Source organism: Parasteatoda tepidariorum, chromosome 10 (assembly GCF_982258835.1).
Source record: "Parasteatoda tepidariorum strain Cologne lab strain chromosome 10, Ptep-v5.0, whole genome shotgun sequence".
Lineage (NCBI taxonomy): Eukaryota > Metazoa > Arthropoda > Arachnida > Araneae > Theridiidae > Parasteatoda > Parasteatoda tepidariorum.
The window spans coordinates 94,490,472-94,510,739 of record NC_141764.1 but is presented as its reverse complement, the minus strand read 5'-3'; the positions used below and the strand labels follow the sequence as shown (position 1 = coordinate 94,510,739).

Sequence of the window (20,268 nt, the reverse complement as noted above, 5' to 3'; positions counted from 1 at the left end):
TCCAGTGGCGCCGTCTTTGGTCAAGAATTCGATTTCTGCCACACCCATACGTCACACCCGTTTATAGGGCGGACTCATTCACACAGCCACAGATCGTAATTTTGACCTGAATCAGAGAACGATCTATCTCCAATCCAGTACCCCCAGAAGTATTGATTTGTTATGGGAACATGGAGGACTTTGCGACTCGACAGATTTAACGTGCATCAGTCACCATTCCTTAGTTTAATTTCTACAAGTAAAATGATTATTTTCTAATCTAGGTAATCGTCTATTTCATTACGCTTAAAAAAGTGTTCTTACATAAAGCTAAAATGTATATTTTGAAACAAACATGTTCTATATTTTTGTGAAAGCTACTGACGTTTAATAAAAAATATACAATGACGAGAGAGAATGAATTACGGGGGTTGGCGAGCGGCTAGAGCAGGTGTGGAGCCTCCCAGTAATTGCGAAAGATTATTAAAAGTGCCTAACTATTGTATTCTGGTTAAATTTAATGTGTTCAATTCCCAGTTGATTAGAATTCCGCTTCCGGGTTGCACCGACCACAGTGCTGACGTGAAATATCCTCATTGGAATATTTCACGTCACTAGACAGATCATGGGCTAGAGTCCCCTTGCCGTCAGGCTAACCGTGGGATGTTCTCGTGGTCTTCCTCTCCATGCAACGCAAATGCGGGTTAGCTCCATCAAAAAGTCCTACACGAAGACAAATTTCTGCCAATACTCGATCCAGGAGTTCACTTGTCCTCTGGATTGGGTTCAAAATTGCAGGGCTACAGAGTTGAACATTAGTAGTCGTAAAGCCATAAAATTGTGTGGGCTGTTCAACGGTTATAAAATAAAAATAAAATGTGTCTAATTACTATTCTAAAAAAACTCGCAATCTTTCATGATTAAATCATTTTATTGCGCCTCATGAATACTGCCTCTCTCTGCTCTTTCAAGTCCTTTAATCATTTCTTGCTCCTTGTAAGGTGCTTTTACAGTCAAAACACCATCAGTTATATCAGTGGTGAGAGCGTCCACGTCAACAAAGTCCGGCAAAAAATATTTGTGGCTGAAGCTTTCGGATCGAGAGATGGATGTTCGCCCTTGCTCATACTTCTCCTGGCGTTGAGCCGAAATTGACACTTCTCTGAAAAATAAAAGCATGAATAAATATTTATGTAACCTTCTTGTCTTGATTGGACTTGCGAAAATGTTTTTTTGATATTTGTGTTGTTCAAATTTCGATTTGATATTTAAAACCCAAAAATGATATGGGTGAAATAAAAGTGACTCAAAAGTTAATATGGATAATAAAAAAAAGGAACCCAGAAACTGTGATAGACTGCAAGAACAACGGCGAGAAGGTCACAAGATGATTATGAGTCAAGTGGTAGAAACAAAAAAGATGCCACCTCGAGCTGTATCAACACACCAGAGAGAAGGCCTCTGCGCGGATCAATTTAGAAGTCCGACGTAACCTGTACAAAAGGGAGGTGTTTAAAAAGTACCACTACGTTTGAGCTACTGAACTGCAAAGTGGTCCGGGGGAATTACGAAAGATGTTATTACATTCTAATTACTAAAAAAACGGATTTCTCTTTTATAATATCCTGTGCGGAGGACTTCTCTCTTCAAGGAGGTGTTGGTTGAACGTGATAGATACATAAGACAGATTTCATCACAGTTGTGATAAATGGACTCCATTCTTGTGGATGGGGTTGATAAAAACATTTCACTTATACAAAAACTCTTTTTCATGGAAAAATTCGTAGAAGCAGTTCTATCCTAAATTTTTCACAGATAAGGGCACTGAATATAATTAATGAGTATAATTAATAAATTGTAATGCCGTAATCAAACACTTTCCGTTTATTTTTGCTTAGTTTCGAGATTTTAATGAAAAATACTGTTGAAGCGATTGTATTGTAATTTGGGACACATTTCAAACTTCAGCTTCTATTATTATACGATATTATCGATTATCATATATTATATATTTTCAGATATTATATACTATCAGACATTAAATCTGATATTATCAAACTTAAAATTCTCTTTCGTTATTCTCCGTAATGTATTTTTGACAACAAAAAAAAGAAGGAAAGAAAACCTTGTCAGCTACGTTAAAATAGAAGGTGTTGTTAAAATAGAACTTGAATTTTGCCCCAAGATACAACATTCTACTGTATCTTAGGATAGTTTTATTTTAACCAACTTTATACCTACAAATAAAAATGTAATTTTTTCGGCATGAAGAGAATTCACATTTCGGTATACTGCGCTAATAAAGAATTCTCAGTTCAAGTTTAATATACAGGGTGTCTATAAAAGAACTCCGGGGTTTTGAGGCAAAATATTTTAATGAAATAAAAAACATACATACATGTTTAATACATGACTGAAAAGCTTACATTATCAAGTTTTTTTTTAACACTTAGTAAAGTTCTATATGAGCCCGGTTAGTGGCACGGCAGACGTCTAAACGGTATACTACCTCTTCCCATGTCCTGGCGAGCATGTCTGGGGGGACGGTTGCCACACAATTGACTATTCGTTCCCTGAGATCTTGGTAACCCCAACTCCAGGCTGCATCTTGTCAACGATTTCTTAGGGCTTCGAAAGCATGAAGCTCGGATTCTGTCCACTTTCTCTTGAGACACACTCGGCCTACCCGGCGACTTTTGCTTCAAAACACTTCCTGTTTCCTTAAATGCACTGAACCATTGACGAATGGTTTTGTCAGAAGGCGGGTTAACACCATAGTTACGTCGAAAGCTTCCTTGTACGGTAACTAAAGACTTCGTTTCTATGAGCCAAATAACACATTGAGCCTTTTGTTGCGGAGTCGCCATCATTTCAAATTTCGCGACGTCATTTCAAGGTTAACGCCCTGCAGCGCCGCCAACAGTTGATACAAACATTCCCAATTGGTATGAGTAAAACTTTTTGAGCTACTCTTTTCAGAGAAATCGACTAAATTTTGCTATCTCTTATAGTTAGTGAGATATGAATTTTTAAAACCCCGGAGTTCTTTTATAGACACCCTGTATAAGAACAGACAATGTCGAATCACTATGAATAGAACAAAATGAGCATATAAAAAATTAATTTCCTTCAGCATTTGTTGCACAGCGAATACGTGGTAATAATCATTATAAAAATAAGAGAATAAAAATAGAAATTTTTTTTTTAAAAAAACTATTATTTTCAGTATTAAACTAAGGAAATTTTTTTGTAATGAGACAAGAAGCTTATTTTACTTATAGAATAAATAGAGTAAAAATAAATTTACCAAAATTTCATTTCTCAGAGCGAATTCGAACTCATAATACGAGGGTTGCTATTTATATTTCTGGCCTTGGCAACAGTAAGTGTTGCTAGGCGACCGCCGACGATTTTAATCGAAAGTTTGATATTTTTAAACATAAATTCAGCAAGCGATTTACCATTATAGCTTCATTTGTGTTGTTGACAGTAAATTGAAAAGTTCTTCTCTTTCAAAAAATGGAATTGAATCGTGAACATTTTCGCGCCATTATTTTTCATAACTTTCGACGTGGATTGTCAAGACAAGAGTGCTTCGATGAACTTAATTCTTTATTCAGCGATAAAGTGCAGTCCTACAGCACTGTAAAAAATTGGTATAACGAATTTAATCGTGGTCGATGTTAGATCCAGAACGAATCCCGTGCAGGTCGTCCAAAATCCGTTGTTGTGCCAGAAAAGATCGATGCTGCGCGTGAACTGATAAAGCAAGATCGTCATGTGACATACCGTGAGATAGAGGCGTCTTTGGACATTAGTATGACTAGCATCAATAAAATATTGCATGAACATTTGAGCATAAAACAATTTTGTTCGCGTTGGATCCCGCATAATCTGACAAACGCTCAAAAAAAGGCTCGTGTCGATTGGCGCAAGGAAATGTTGGAAAAATACGTTGAAGGTACATCAAAGGCTGTGTATAACATCTACACAGGTGACGAATCATGGATCTATGCATATGAGCCGGAAACAAAACAGCAATCAACTGTATGGGTCTTCCAAGACGAGGCAAAACCAACAAAAGTTGTTCGAGGAAAAAGCACATCGAAACAAATGATTGCCTGTTTCTTCGGCTTTAACGGTCATGTGGCAACAGTGGCGTTAGAGCAACGCAGGACGGTCAATTCTAAATGGTACACGACCATTTGTTTGCCAGAAGTCATCGGAGAAATTTGAAAAAAGCAGAAGAACAGGCGAATCATTCTTCATCATGACTATGCGTGCTCTCACACATCGACTCAAACAAAGGCATTTCTGACGGAGAGAAAGATCGAACTGATGGGTCATCCGCCGTACAGCCCTGATTTGGCACCCAATGACGTCTTCTTATTCCCACACATCAAAAATAAATTACGTGGACAACGATTTTCGACCCCCGAAGAAGTGGTTGATGCATTCAAAACGCATGTTTTGGGGTTACCTCAATCGGACTGTAAAAAGTGCTTTGAAAATTGGTTCAAACGCATGCAAAAGTGTATTGACCATCATGGAGAATATGTTGAAAAACAATAAAACCAATTTCGATCCTACATATTTGTTTTTTCATTATTAGGCCAGAAATATAAATAGAAACCCTCGTATGAACTAAAATGTTGAAATAATCCATTAAACTAAAATATAGAATTTGTCTCTTTCAGTATTTGAAAGATCGCGACACATTCGAAGAGCTCTCCTTGTAACAAAAGATGACGAAATTATTAAGGTTAAATTAAAATCGAAACTAAAAATTAAAATCGAAATTAAAAATGATGCATATGTTGTATCTTAAAACATGTTCCAAGATACAGAATGCTTCTTTGTCTGAAGAAACAGCCATCGCATCGGTTTAAGTAAATTCATAATAGAACTATAATTAACAATCTAAAACTATAATTATTTTCTCATAACTGAAATTTTTAATAACTTTCTTTCCAACAATAAGATAATATTAAGTTGCAGAGTTTTTTTTAAATCGCATTCAGAAAATTGAAATAGTATTAAAAAATTTACTTTTTAGGTGGTGAAATTTTATTTTTTCACCAAAGCGTTAATTCAATTCTTCATGTGCTAACTTTCACTGTGGTTAACACCGAGTCATTAAAATCCAAAGCAAATTAAAAATAAGGGCAGTGTGGCCATTAAATTTTTCGGTTGTTTTAAGGTAAAATATTCTCAATTTTCTCAAAATGACCCTTTTGCCTTTTTTCAATTAAAAGCATTTTTCACGCCAAGACAAAAAATGAGTGCAAAAAATCGGCCCATAGTTTATTGAAATTACGATAGTTTTCTCTTTTCAAAAAAGATATATCGAGCACAAAATTTTTACTAATAAAATAAAACTATTATAGATCAGTACAAATTTATTTTGCTCCTTTTTTAATTTATGTTTATAATTTAGTGATAGTATTGAAAACCTAGTTTTACTTTCATATTTCTTCAATATTGTTGTTGATGAAAAGTAAGCCAAGATTGCCAAATTATAGTGGCCATTTTACGAATTTTACTGGCTATTTTATGAATTTTAGTGGCGATTTTAGACATTTTGAGTTATTACACTCAATTAAACTATTGTGGACTGTAATAGTTATTGCAATCTGTATAAGCTGTTTGTTATCCTATTTTGTTTCGTAATTCTCACGCTTTTCTAAACTGCTTTTTGTTTGTTTTGGCACCATGCATTTCAATTTTTTATAACTAATTTTATTACAGTATTGTTTATCCTTTAAATTATTCAATGAAGCAACATTTTTATCATTAAAGTATCTAAGAGCTTTTTTATCACTACGATAAAACCCTCACACTGAGCAAAATATCAAAATATCTGTCCTCATATGTAACTGCAGCAAAATTAGATACAAACACGTTTTGTTTGTTTTGTACAAGTCTTTCCTAAAACATAGAAATGCTAACTTTTCTACTTACACTTTTGAAATACCTAAATATTTCTATTATGTTTGATATGTGTTTATAATATTTTTTCCACTTCTTTTTATTTAGGATCTGACATAGCTTGTCACCAATTAAGAGGATTAGATCGTTAGTAAATATAAATATTTTCTGCATTACCTGCCTTCTTTTTTAACATTTATTTCCTCTGGAGTAAAATTTTTAACATCCAATTTCAGTTCAAATTGCCGAGACTCAGTATTAGCTTCATCTGTCATTTTTCTTAGTCTTGAAACTATTAAAATATCTGATCTGATTTAAAAGAAGAATTTCAAAAAATAGATTTTAAGAAATATAAATAATAATCGCTGTGAATAACTGTTCAAGTTCCTGTCATTCTTATGCTAAGTTTAAAAATTTTAGTAAAAGGAATTTTTCGTAAAAAATGGATATAGTTTTGCAGATGCTACATTTGCATAGATAACATGACTTTAGTGGCTAAAAATCGCTTTAAAGGCCTGGTTTCTTAGGACAAGCGCCTTACCTGGGCGTCAGCGTTAAGTTGACGTTACCCTGACGCCAACAAAATACTGGTTTGTTAGCTCAAGGCCTGGTTTCTTAGGAGAAACGTCTTAACTGGGCGTCAGCGTTAAGTTGATACAATTTTGACGCCATAAAAATACCGTTTTGTTAGCTCAGAGTGAGCAGTCAGTCCAACGCAGACATTATCTAGCATTGCGCATGCGTTAATAACGTAAACAAATATTTTTTTTTGAATTAGTATTGATTTTGTGATTATCGATCAGTGCTTTAAAGAACAAATAATGACTTTGTCCAAGAAAAATCACATTATAGCTTAGCTAAATGAAGAAGAAGAGGAAAAAGAAGCTACGTTTAATGTTAAAATTAAAATCTTGGCTGATTTCAATGCTCTGTTGTTGGTTGTTGTCCGCCATTGCTTCTCCAACTGCAGTTGATTTGGACGGCAGTTGTCGTTCAAGCTGAGCGTTCGATGACGCATGCTGTCAAACTCATAAATTGACCAATCAGAAGTAAACGTTTGTTTCAAGCTGACGCCGACGTTTCCTAAGAAACCAGGCCTTAACACGCTTTAGAATAGGACTGGGAAAAAGAATCATAGCAGAATGTGCAACTCTATTTTGAGAATTTTTTTTCAAATCTCATTTTCCTACCGCTCGTCAAAATCATGGTATAGATCTCCCATCACGAGTTGACGTGTACAAAGTGAAAGTAAAGCGAACCGGTTGAGTTTAATCCAGCGATTTAGGGAAAGAAGTTGCAGCCAATAATTAAAATGGATGTTATTTTCAATATAAATGTAAATAACAACAACCTCCAGCTCTTGACCAGTTCTACTTCCATTTAGAGAGTATACAGCTGCTTACTTCAGCTTATTCTCCAGGCGATATTTCCGAACCGAAAAGTTTGTTTTTAATAAAAGAAATAAATACTATAATATAAAAGAAGTATATATGTTTAGTAATTCTGGTGAGTTCGAAGTGAAAATTTGTTATATTTATTTATATTGTTCAAAAAGGTGACATGGTTGCTACATTTAGAAGGAGCTCGCTTTTTTGGCAGTCCTAATTTGACCGTTTTTTGTTTGTTTATTACTGTTTTTCTTGTTGAAAGCCGTGCACCATCAAAAGTTAGAGTAAGCATATTGTTCGAGCAGCGAGATTAAGTTCATTTTACAAATTATCATTTAGATTGGAATTTGTGCATTGTTGACAAAGTAGGAAGTGTTTTATAATAATTATTTTTTTCAAATGACGATTCTTACGTCTTGAAATGACAGAGGCCTTCAAATGACGATCCTTATAAGGATTCTTTTTTTAAAAAAACACAAATAATAAATCTGGTAGAAATTACACATATGCAAGAAATATTACTCAAGAGAGTTTCAAAACACAATGATCACGCTGTGAGCCAAAAGGCTTCAAAATACACCGGAATACAGAATAACCCGGAAATGTAGGCAGTAAAAAGCTTGCAGCGCACCCTAGTGTCGAAAACACTATCCATACTTAAAGACGATCCACTCTTACAACATCACGACGCGTTTCTAGAAGTTTCTCTTGGCCTAACTGTCTACAGTGCCCTCTAGCAACACTTATCGAAAACGGTTAGTTGATTCAATAGGTGTAAATAGTAGACACTCTACGGTATATTGCGTAGTGCCTTTGTCATATTTTTTATTTACTCCTGTACGATTATATTTGTCACATGAATGAATAACTCTTTGTGATTTATTGTTTTGAAATCTAGTCTTAATGTTTTATTTTAATCGAAATTATTGAATTAAGATCGGATTGAGTGAAATTATGTTACTTTTTTTTAAATATTTTTATACTGAGCATTTAAGTAAGAATATAAAATTTTCAAATCTACTCCAAATCGTTTATTTTACATTTCAGTTCTATAATATGGAGAAAAGTATTTCCTTCATACTTCTAGTTACTCCTGTCTATGTCTATGATAAATTCTACCATAAACAGAAAAAAGAAAAAAATTTACATTAACACTTTTCCTTATTTATTTTTCCTTTAGTTTAAAAGGATTTCTGGTGCGTTTCATCAATGTTAATGTGTATTAAATTCAACATTGAGGTAATGGGATAGTTAAAAAATGATGAGAAATAAAATAAATCTCAATTTACTTTGCAAAATGTATTTTTGTCTTCATTAACAAACGACATCTTCAATGACTTAGCATCTAAGCATTTCATCGTATTAAAATAAAACAAATGACCGAACGATTATAAAGAACTTTATAAATTCATTTCAAAATAATAAACAAAAAAAAAGGATAAACTCACCAATCAAACTGATAGCTAAGTTTTTTGCCGCAGCGCGGAGCTAAAATCGTTTGGGCCAAGCGGTTTTCATTTTAACGAGCATTGATAAAAAAAATTGTGATCTTCTTATATGTCTTAGCATAGGAGTGCAAATTTTTTACATAATTCTCTGCGGTTACAGTGAAAGGAGACAAATGTAGAATCTGGGAAAAGTTAATATAAACACCTTATTTGACATATTTTAGGGAAAAAAATTCATAAAAAACCTAACTTAGTTAAAGAGCTTTCTATCGTAGTGAACGAAAGAATTAGAATAGTATGCCAGTTTGGAATTCTTGTCAAGTGAAAAACGCTTATATTTGAACTTTTCCTCTATTCACGATCGCAACGAACTGTAGGGAGCGTTGTTGTATGAGACGAATACCTGCGATTTCTATATGAACAGTCATTCAGTTACTCAAGAGACGTCTTTATTGTAGCGTGTAGCGTTGCAACGTTCCTTCTTTACTGTGGCTAATTAAATTTAAAAAAGAAAAATTTTTGATATTCTTTCTTACGCAAACGAAAACAAAATGGTATCTCTTTTTATTAGAGAAGGAATATCCAAAACACATAGGAACAATATTTGTACCTAAACAGAAAAAAATATGTATATTCTTATAAGAGTTAAAACCTAATGGCCGAGAAATAGTTTTACTAAATTTAATGTTATAACATGAAAGGCCCATTTAAACTTTACATTCCATAGTTTTAGGAATCATATTATTTCAAAAATTAAAATGAACAAGAAGTATACATAAGCCTCATATTTCATGAAATTTAATTTTGTAAAAAATGTTTTTTGACAACAATTTTTATCAAAAAATTTCAAGTTTCAATAAAAATCATTATTTAGAAACTAAAAAGCGTAAAATAAAGAATGCTGACGAAACAAAAACCAAAAAACAATTCTTTTTTGTCGTCATTTTTTAGTGCTACGAAAATTCGTCTTTGGGTTTTGCCAAAAACAAAACAAGATGCAATTTTGCTTTTTCAGGAGCGAAATATTTTACCAAAAAAACGAAAATGTACCAATTCCCACGACATGAAACTTTATCTTGGTAAACGTACATTTTGGAAATGTTATTTCATTTGGAATCTTATTTATCAGAGTTCATATGGCGATGTGATTGTTTTGAATCTATGCTGAACTCTATATCGGCCCATTTTCCACTGAAATCCGATTGACTACTTTGATTTTAAATAAAGTGTTTTATTTTATGATTTGTCGCAAAAGTTTTAAGTGTAGATTGGCGGCACTTAAAAACCACCAAATCTGTAGCGGTGGTGGCGTTAATACGTAAGTACCGAATTTTTATTCCATACTTTTCTGAATCATATTACTTCAAACATTAGAATATACAAGAAGTATACATAAACACATAATGTTATACCATTTAATTTTTCAAAAAAAGTATTTTGACAACAACTTTTATCATAAACGGAACTAAAAAACGGAAAATAAAGAATTCTTTGGATAAAAAACGATTTTAAGAATTCTTCACATTGAAATAAAAACTTTCATATTGTTTCTTTTTTTATTATTCTTAAAGTTCTTAATCAGACGTAAAAAACCATTCTGTAGAGAACTATCATCAAATAAGAAAAAAAAATATTTACAAGCAAATTTTCTATTATGAAAATCATAACACTCACCTGTTTTATAAATTCGCAGAATTCCAAAATGAAATGTTCTTCGTTTGAAAATTTTATTCTCAAATAATATATGCATAGATTATCCCTTCATTACTTTTAGAAAACATACCACACATCAAAATTTTATAATTGTAAGATCTCGATTTGAATTTGAATATGTAGCTTAAAAACAGAATAGCTGAATTCTAGCTGAAATTATTCTTTCAAAACTAAAAAATACTTACCAAGAAAACGATAAAAAATTATTAATAATCAGCACAAATGAAACTATTTCCAGTAGTTCGGATGATTCTTTATTGTTGTTTTCCGAATTATATAGATACAGAAATATATACTATTTTATAAAGAAGAAGAATATTCTATAACTATTACAGTTCTGTAAGTTCTGAATTCACTTTATTCATTGGAATGACGAAAGCAATGTTGACTTCACTTTAATTTGTAATGAATTGAAGACAGAAAAAATTATTTTACTCTCATCTGTATAGCATTCATTATAATACACTCATCTGTAACAGCAAGTGATCATGAAATTGGAAATTATGTTGTTGGTAATAGAAAGGTAAAAATTATTGAAAAATTGTTCTTCAAATGCTTGGCGTGCTCTGCTTCAATGTTTGGCATGTTCTGGTTAGTTTTTTCAAGAAGTTCTGCCTTTTCCTTAGGGAAATTTTGCTGCTAAGAAAATGGCGTCCGTCATTGCCAATGGTTATGTGGGAACTAATGCCCGATATTTTCAGTCTCCCGCTAGAGGGCGAACTCGAGCGTTGCGATCGCGAATAACCCGCCAACTTTTAGCGATTATTTAAAATCTGGCGAATTGGACCCGTATCTGGGCCAAAGTTATTTAAATTATTAATGGACAAATACACCTTCTTAAATATTAAAATTCAAATTTAATTTTAATTTACTCGTAATTTTTTTCCCAGAAATAAATTTACAAAAACATTTTATCAATCATTCAGTTCTTAATTTATCATATAATAACGTAAATAACTTGGTGAAAGTTCCTGGTACAGTTATCATAGTATTTGAAAGCTAATTATTTCTCAAAATATATTAATATTTAATCTTTATTTTGTGTATAATTTCTTAATTTACTCGGTTTATTCTCGAAGCTCGACCTCCCCGTATTTTAACGGAAAGAAATTTGAGCCGTCTCATTAGATGTTTATGATTTGCTTCTCAAATGTTAAGAATCTATTTTTGTTAACGAGAAATGGATTGTCTGCAATATTTGTTCTGGTTTCTGGAAAAAAAATTAGACTTTAATACCGTTATTTCAAAAGAGGAGGTCAAAATTTAATATTTAAATGGCAAAATCGAGCTTTGAGAATAAACCTAATTGTTTCAAAAGACCAAGAATTGTCGAATTCGAAAAATTTAATCTCTTTGCGATCATGCGAATTGTTATTCGTCAGTTTGTATTAATAATTGCCTTTATTGTGTCTTCATTAGGCTGAACTGGCATTGTACAGTGCTCAAAATAAAAACACGGATCACCGGAATAGTCTTTATGTATTGATCGAATCTTCACGTTCTAGGACTCAATCGTAATGGTTCGAGAGGGTGACCTCAAATATGCTAATTAATTTGCTCATACAATATTTTAAATTACGAAATCAGACACAAAAACATACTTTCTCTGAATAAACATACTTTTTTTCCCCGATTTTGATTTCTGACTCTTAAAATATAGGGGGTAGTTGTTATTTGGGAAAAATGGTCCCAATAATTTGATCAGGAGAGCGCTCCAAAATTTGAGCCCCTTAATTATAATTTTACTTTTTGCGTATTTTGCTATATCACGAAAACTCTTACAGCGAATTGAAAAATTTTGCACGCGATTATAAAATTCGTTTCTCCAAAGATAGTACTATGAAAAAGAAAACTTTTGGAAAATATTTATTATTTTTTATTGTTTTATTTAATAACTAGGAGGCTTCGCCCCCTGCTCGCTGGTGCTCGCCAACCCCCGGAACTGCTTTCGCAGTTCACTTCGGATTGCTTCGCAATCCGATGCTCGCTTTACTCGCTCATTGGATACGTTCTTAACGTCTAGCTTTTGTATACTTTTTTGAACACTGAAGTTCCGAAAACTTTTCACTGTAGAAAATTCTAAACCTGTACATTTCAATATTAATTTGAAATTGCAAACAGTTCACATATTTTTCTTAATCACACTATTCTAAATTTCAATTGTTGAGAAAAGTAACTGTTGTAAGTTTTGTTTTAAAGTCTTTCCCACAAAAGGGCTAAAGCCATGTGTTGTAAAACAATATGAAATAGTAGTCTGCCACTGAACGCCGGATGTAAAGATAATATAACAAAACGTGGAATAGTAAAGCGCTCAATTCAAAATAATTCAAAATAAAATAGCAATAGCATAACACTTCTCATTTCTGCCAATGAAAAGGAACTATTTCAGTACTCATAACCAACCAACCGTTTTTTTCTCGGTGACAATCGGAGATAGATAGTCATATGATGCTCACTACGTGCTATTGCGCGCCGAAGCCTATCAATTAAAACGTATTAGCGCTTTATATAACGTAGATTAGCCATATGATCTTGCGCGCCGAATCCAATCAATTAAAAATGAAAACTGTTGCCAGCGCGAGAAAAGAAATATCATCGGTTTTATTGATACATACATACGTACGTATTAGCGTATTATATAATATAGATAGTAGAAAAACTTTGGAATTGAAGGGTATAAAATTTTTTGCATCGTTTTAAATAACGTAATTTTGCATGACAAAACAAACATTTTGTGCAAAATCCGTCGAATAGTTCCTGAAATCAAATTTTAAATACCAGACCTTTTTACTTCAATTTCTCAGGAACTTTTCATCCGATTTTGCTCAAATTTTGTATTTTGACAGGTAAAATTATATTCTTTGAAAAAATGCAAAAAACTGTAGGCATTGGAATTCAAATTTTTTTGACCATTAATAAATAAAATAATAAAAAAATACTAAATACTTACAAAAAGCTATTTTTTGCACAGAACTATCTTTGGATAAATGGTTTTTATTAATGTGTGCAAAAGTTTCTCAATTTGCTTAAAAAGTTCCTGAGATCTTGCGAAATATGCAAAATGTAAAATTAACAACTTTGGAGCTCTTTTCTAACCAAACTATTGGGGTCATATTTCCCAGATTGTAGTCACCCCCTATATTTTGGGGGTCAGAAATCAGAATCCTTCGAAGAAAAGGTATGTTTATTCAGAGAAAGTACGTTTTTGTCCCTGATTTCGTATCTTAAAATATCGTCTGCACTTATTAATTAGTATATTTGAGGTCACCCCTTCTGAACATTACGATACAGAGTCGTAGAACGTGAAAATCCGATCATTAGATCAAAAGTAATTCAGGTTATTCTTTTTTTTTGCGCACTGTACATCTTCGTGCATTTTAATCAAAATTTTTCAGGATCAAATTTTGCAAAGCAGTTTCTGCGCTGTGCATTGTCAATACTTCTTCTGCAAACTCATTGAACAATTTTTTTCCTTGTTTGAACAAGCATTTCTGCCTTTTCGATTGTAAAAAGGTAAAATAAGACGAAAATGCTGCTTTTGATATTCTATATTTGAATGGATTCCAACCAAAAACTACTAAAGTAAACTAATCGAACTTTTTCACAAATAAGAGCCTTTCTATATCAGTTTTCAAAATTTCTAATTATTACAAGACTTAAGAGTAAAATTAGCTGTAAAAAATACAACTTTCAGTCCTCCGAACTATCCAATAATAAAAATAATTCATAAGCATTGAAACACGGTATTGTATCTGGTAATTTCATATACAAATGAAAACATTTTTGATTAACAATTCCAAATACAAATCAAGAGACTCAAATGTATAAGTAAACACTGATAAAAGGCACAAATGCTTGACCAATTTCCTGACTATACTACTGGGGCCATATTTTCCATATTATGGTTAAACAACTCGATGGTCAGAAAAATTATAATCTGTCTGAAAAAAATATATTTATTCAAAAAAAAATTAAAAAGAACCTTTTTGTGGCTGACTACTCAAATTACACTAATTAGTGCAGATCTGAGTTATTGGTAGCATATACGATGTCTTCCACCATTCAGATAGCATTTTAGTAAATAAATTTTTTATCATTAGATTAAAAATTATTCAGGGAGTTTCAACTTTTACTCTTTGCTTCATCGTTTCTTCATGCCATTTTCCTCAAATCCATTTTAATTCTAATTTGATTTATTCTTAAAATATACTGGGACTCAATTTCATTTCTTCTTAAATTTTTAATGTATTTCGAATTTCTACCAAGGATATTTATTTTTTATGCTATTAAAATAAAAAAAAACATAAATCAAACTAAATTACAGGAGAACATGGACAAATTTCTCATAAAAAATATATTATTTATTTGAATATCGATATCCTTCCTCAAAATGCTGAAAAAGTTATTTGTCTTAAATGTATAATTTAAATATCACTAAAGACCACTACGCCAAACTTAAAATGATACTATGTACTCAAAAGGAAGAAGTCATGCGGTTTTAAAAACTTAGTCCAGGGGAAAATAAATTGTCAAATGGAAAACAACAAAAAAATATAGAGAGCACGTGACTTTCGTTGATGATAGGAGTTTTTTTTTAAAAAAGAAATGCGCCTTACAATTTTCGCTTAAATATCCAACAGAAACAGACTTCTTCTTTTTGTTTTAGTTCACTTGAAAAACGAAATATTTGCATATTTATTTTATTCTTTTAAGATCAGAATGCTGTTTCAATTGGTTATTGTGCTTGCATTATTTAGGAATCAATTGCACCTTGTATCGTAATTAAATATGGAATTTCCAATTGAAATTTAAGCAGTCTAGTTAAATTGGAAAGTGATTAAAATTTTGAATTATCATAAATCCTGGTTACAGTGGTCGGAAAATTATTTATACATTTAGAGATTTAAGTGGTATATCTATTCGAAAGATGATAGATATTTCGCTTACAAAATTATACTTTCACAGACACAAAGGCGAGTTAAAAAAAAATTAAAACCGCAGTAATTTAAAATAAAAACATTTGCTTTAGAGGAAACTTATTGTAGAGTTTACTTCTACAGTTCAATATTAAAAAAACCTGAACACAAATTCAAATACTTGTAAAAATATAAATTTTTTTACTTGTGAGAAAAAAGTCTTAAAATGGATAGAATCAATTTTGAAAACAAAAGATCTCTCAAACAGTAACACGTATATTTCACATCGTTTAAGATATTTGCACACGTGCAATTGCTGTTTATGCGTCTTAAAGTAAAGACGCAAATCATTGCTAACAATTCAGCTTCACAATAAAACACGAAAGAATACACTTTTTCAAAACAGTATTTCGCGGGCGTTATTGACTAGAAAGCAACCCCATTTATAGAGAGACAAGAAATATTTAAGACATAAAGAAATTTATAACAGAAAACGGCTCTCAGAGCGAATATTTGTTGTTCGCAGCATAACTTATTGTACCGATACTGTCACAGTACAGCACGTTCTTTTCCTCTCAATTTTAGAAAGAAAGACAATCTCTTTTGGAAGAGAAAAAAAAATTGGCAACAAAAAAGCGGGAATGAAAGATAATATCAGGAGTGCTATTTACAACTTTTTCGCTTTACTGCTAGCTTTGGTAAAAAAGGGCTGGAGAAAAAAAAAACTGCAAGATCGTTTGAAATGTAAAATAAAAGCTAAGCAAACAAGAACAGAAAAAAGGTGTTCGAAATCGAGGCAAAGATGTTCTTGGGGCGTTTATTGCCTAACCTTTCTCCCAAGAGCAAAAACGATCATAGTACTTCTCCTGTATTGCAAGGAACTCTTTTTTATACGCGCTCGAGTAATTGCGTTTTGCTGAGCTTCTAGCTATAAGCTGTAAATAGTCTTTGTGCTTAGAAAATAAAATGTTATCACAATAGCTGGGAATTGCGAGGCAGTGCCTTTCTGCCTTCCCCTCTGCCTTTTTCGTGCCTTTACACCCATATGTTTCAAGAAGAAAAAAAGAAGCCCTTTGCCTTGTGTTTTGTGAATTTTTCTGTTTCTGTTCTTTACGCTTGCTGCAGAAAGACATTTCATCGCTAAGACTCATACTCATACTTTTTATGGACATTGCATCGAGAAAAAGAAGAATGAAATTAAACTACCCTTCCCATTGTTCTTCATGTTTAGAGGCTTATGAATTAACCGCAAATATAAAGCATATTCCATTTCCTTCTTTAGAATATAAATTAATTCAATAAAAGCATAAAAATTCGAGCCCTCCTTTTGATAATAATTTGGTCAACGTAATAAATTTAGCTCTAACTAGAAATGTTATGATTTTGAGAATGAAATGATATAAATTTTATTCATGAAAAGCTGCATTAGAAAAAAGTTATTGCTTAGATAGAAAAAGTTATTGATTATTAGTTTTTTCCCATTGATATTAGAATCAGTATGAGTTTGACCACAACAATTCAAATTTAATGAAATTTCTCTGAAATCTTGTTTTTGTAATCAACTCAAAGGCATCGCGGATTAAAAATTTTAACAGCACAACTAAATTGTTCAATCATTGCTTTGTTTCTACACATTTAAAAAAAATTTAATTGGGAAATTGCCCAAATTATTATTTTTAAAAAAGAAAAGAGCTATAGATTTTTTTCTCATTTTCTCGTTGATATTGTAGAATAGTATGAAACGTATTAGAAAAAGCTAAACGTTTTGCCTTATTCCTCTTCAATCTAGTTTTTGTAAAGTATATGAGATGTTTATTAAAACATATTAAAGTCTTATCCTAATTTGTCTTATTAAGGTAATAAATTTTGTTGTAATAAGGTTAAGTTTCTTATGGTAGAGAAACGTTACAATATACTAAAGCTTATGCCTTATTTTTCTTACCTTCTCCCATTAGAAAAGTTTAAACTTGAGAGATCCTTCCTATCCCAATACTCTCAGGCACAGATCGATTGTTTTGCCCTGATGAAGTCCCCCTTTCTTTGAAGTATACTTGTACAAATAGTTTGTATTTTTCTAATTTTTTGAGACACTTATTAAAAATATGTATACAGAAACTAATCACGTGTGTGTTTTTAAACTATTTTTGTATCAGAATGTAAAAAAAAAATTACTTGTGCTGAGAAGATATGTTGATTGCCTTCGAGAGAAATATCTTGAGAACATTTGGTGATATACAAGAAAATTATGTATCAAATATTGTATACATTTAATAAGAAGATCCAAAATGGAGAGTTATGTGGTGCATCTAAGAAACCAGATATCATTAAATTCAGTTAAATTACGAAGAATAAAATAGACATGCCACGTCATCAAGATGGTGGAAAATTGCACCACCAAAAAAATATTCAATGCTAGAGATCGGAGATAATGTACATCAAATGTGAGAGAGTAAAATGACTTTTAAAAAAGATCTACTGATACTGCGGACAAAAAAGAGAGCAGGTAGAAGACTAATCTAGAAAAAACTTCTCTGGAAGATCAAGATCTTCGTGGGCTGTTGAGCCAATGAAGAAGAAGAATGTGGTATATACTGAATACGCAGAGATCTTCCCTTTTAACAAATAATTTAAATTTTCTTTTCTTAATTTCTTGGTTTCAAACTTTCAAAACTTAAGGAAAACTATGATCATAATAATAATGATAATAATTTTAATAATTAATTAATAATGAACGATTTACTAACAAAGAAATTGGAGCGTGTTAAATTATAATATTGTTCGAATTTGTTGTAATCAATGCCAAGTTGAATCGCATTTGCAAATTAAATCTTAACTTTCCTTGCACGATATACTATGGTCTAATAAAAACGAAACACGATTCAATTAATAACTTATTTTGTTTTTAGCAGATTTGCTCAATATTAGGACTCAAAATATCGATATTCTGTTGAACTGATTTTTCCATCACCAATTTACTGAGGGTGTACGTTTTTATTTCATATCCTTTTACGCGTATATTTTAAAATTAAAAAAATATTTGTTAAAACCGAAATACAATTCTTGTAATTGTTTAAGTACGAAATTAATTTATGCACGTTTTTATAGCATTCTTTTTCATTTATTGCATTTTAAAGTTTATTTTTTTTATTATACTTCAAGAAATTTGTGATTGATTTCCATAATCTTGATTGATATCTGCGATTGATTGGGCGATTGAAGCATTTTTCAAGAAATTTTATTCAAATGCTAAAAAAAATTAGAAAAAAGAACTGAAACGAAATGCATTAAACTTTCTTATTCAGTCAAACCCCGCTATAGTGAACACGGCTTATAGTGAACTCCCGGATATAGTGAACGAAATGCTCGGTCCCGTGTCTTGCTATACTCGTATAATGTTATTTTTAGTGGATATAGTGAACCAAAAAAGTGAGGAAGTTGGATATAATGAACTTTTTTCCTGTCTTCGACTGATTTCCCCCCCCCCCCCATTTTCTTCACAGTAATTTTGAAATTTGAACTTCAAAATATTTACATAGACCGATTTTTAAAACCATCTATAGAAACTACATTTATGTGCTCGAATGGCAGGCTAGACAGGCTTAAAAAGCGGAATAGCAGAAATTCAGGAAAAATTATCTGAGATTCGGGAAGTGTTTCCATATCTGATGTTGAGGATTGCTCATCAGCTAAAGATTACTAATTTTTATTAGTACGCAAGACGAAGAGTGTTGAAAAATAACACATTTTTTGCTACTACATAATATTTTTCAGTCATTTATATGAATATAGTCACTTATATAATATATGTAATAAAAGGGAGGAGTTTGGGAACCATTAGTGAAATTACCTGTGCAAAGGAAATAGTGAACTCCCCGTTATAGTGAACCGAAATTTCGGTCCATTGAAGGTTCACTATAGCGAGGTTTGACTGTATATCATAAACTTAATTTCATAATAAACAAAGCTTTACTTTCAGAATTATAATAATATGAAACTACCGAAGCACATTTTAACGTGATGCTATTTTACTGTTTTTTTCTATCGCACAGAAACGTATAAAATAAATTTATTCTCAAACGAAACTTATTGCAAATGTGTAACTTTTAATTAACATACTATTAAATACCCTTTGTTTTACGTCCCAAAACTAAATCAACCAGAATGAAAATTGCTACTCCTGTTATTCTAACATTTCATCGCAAACTCTTTTCCCCAAGAACCATTCTTTCTATTCTTTATTTAACTTTAAAAGATAAAGACTTAAACAGTTTCGAAAAGGAAACCCATTGAGGAGCAAGTATTTTTATACTAGAGCTCCTAAAGTTCAGAAACTTTTTTCGTCGTGGAAGCTATAATGGGTGCCTATTCAGAGAGACAGCATGGCTGTATCCCAGGCAAGGACTTTGGGAAGTTCAACGTTTTCGATGGGCTCTGCAGCTGTGGTTGCTTCACATAAACTTTTATGATGCAATCTCTGGGTACAGACTATGCTCTGATTTCCATAACAGTCCCTCCACTACGACCGAAACAATATGACTGACCTATCTTAACTTTGGGAGGCAGAGTGGATTAAGATTGACTCCAGTCCAAACTGTCTCTCTCTCGGAAATTCGATTTCATGAGAAAAAAATGGTGTGAGCTTAGATAAAATGTTTCTCAGTTCTTGGGACCTTTTTTTTCTCCCTTCCCTCTTTCAGAATGATCTTGGTTGGAGAAAACATAAAAAGAAATGGGTATAAACGCATTCGTAGTAACAAGTGAAATGAATAAATATTTGGTTTTTTAAAATATATTTCATTTGAAATACTAGAGCCTGGTTTAAAAAAAAAATTAAATCAATGAAAGCAATTTTTTACTTGAAATTTTATAATGCTCTGAATCCTCCTTTTCAGTAAA

At 31.9% G+C, this 20,268-nt stretch overlaps 1 protein-coding gene across 2 annotated transcripts in view; it reads right to left on the bottom strand.

The window, feature by feature from the left end:
* Nucleotides 1-885: 885 nt before the first annotated feature.
* The window catches only part of LOC107438345 (protein lethal(2)essential for life), a 75,317-nt gene continuing 55,934 nt past the window's right edge, over nt 886-20,268 (bottom strand). The window contains exons 1-2 of one of the 2 annotated variants that reach the window (XM_016050622.3): nt 6,085-6,396; nt 886-1,141 (exon numbers count right to left, since the gene is read on the bottom strand). In XM_016050622.3, coding sequence (XP_015906108.1) covers nt 910-1,141; nt 6,085-6,182 — 330 coding nt within the window. In that variant the 5' untranslated portion in view covers nt 6,183-6,396 and the 3' untranslated portion in view covers nt 886-909. Of the gene's footprint in view, nt 1,142-6,084; nt 6,397-20,268 lie in introns of those variants that run through there. The other variant, XM_087153380.1, reaches the window with a different exon arrangement.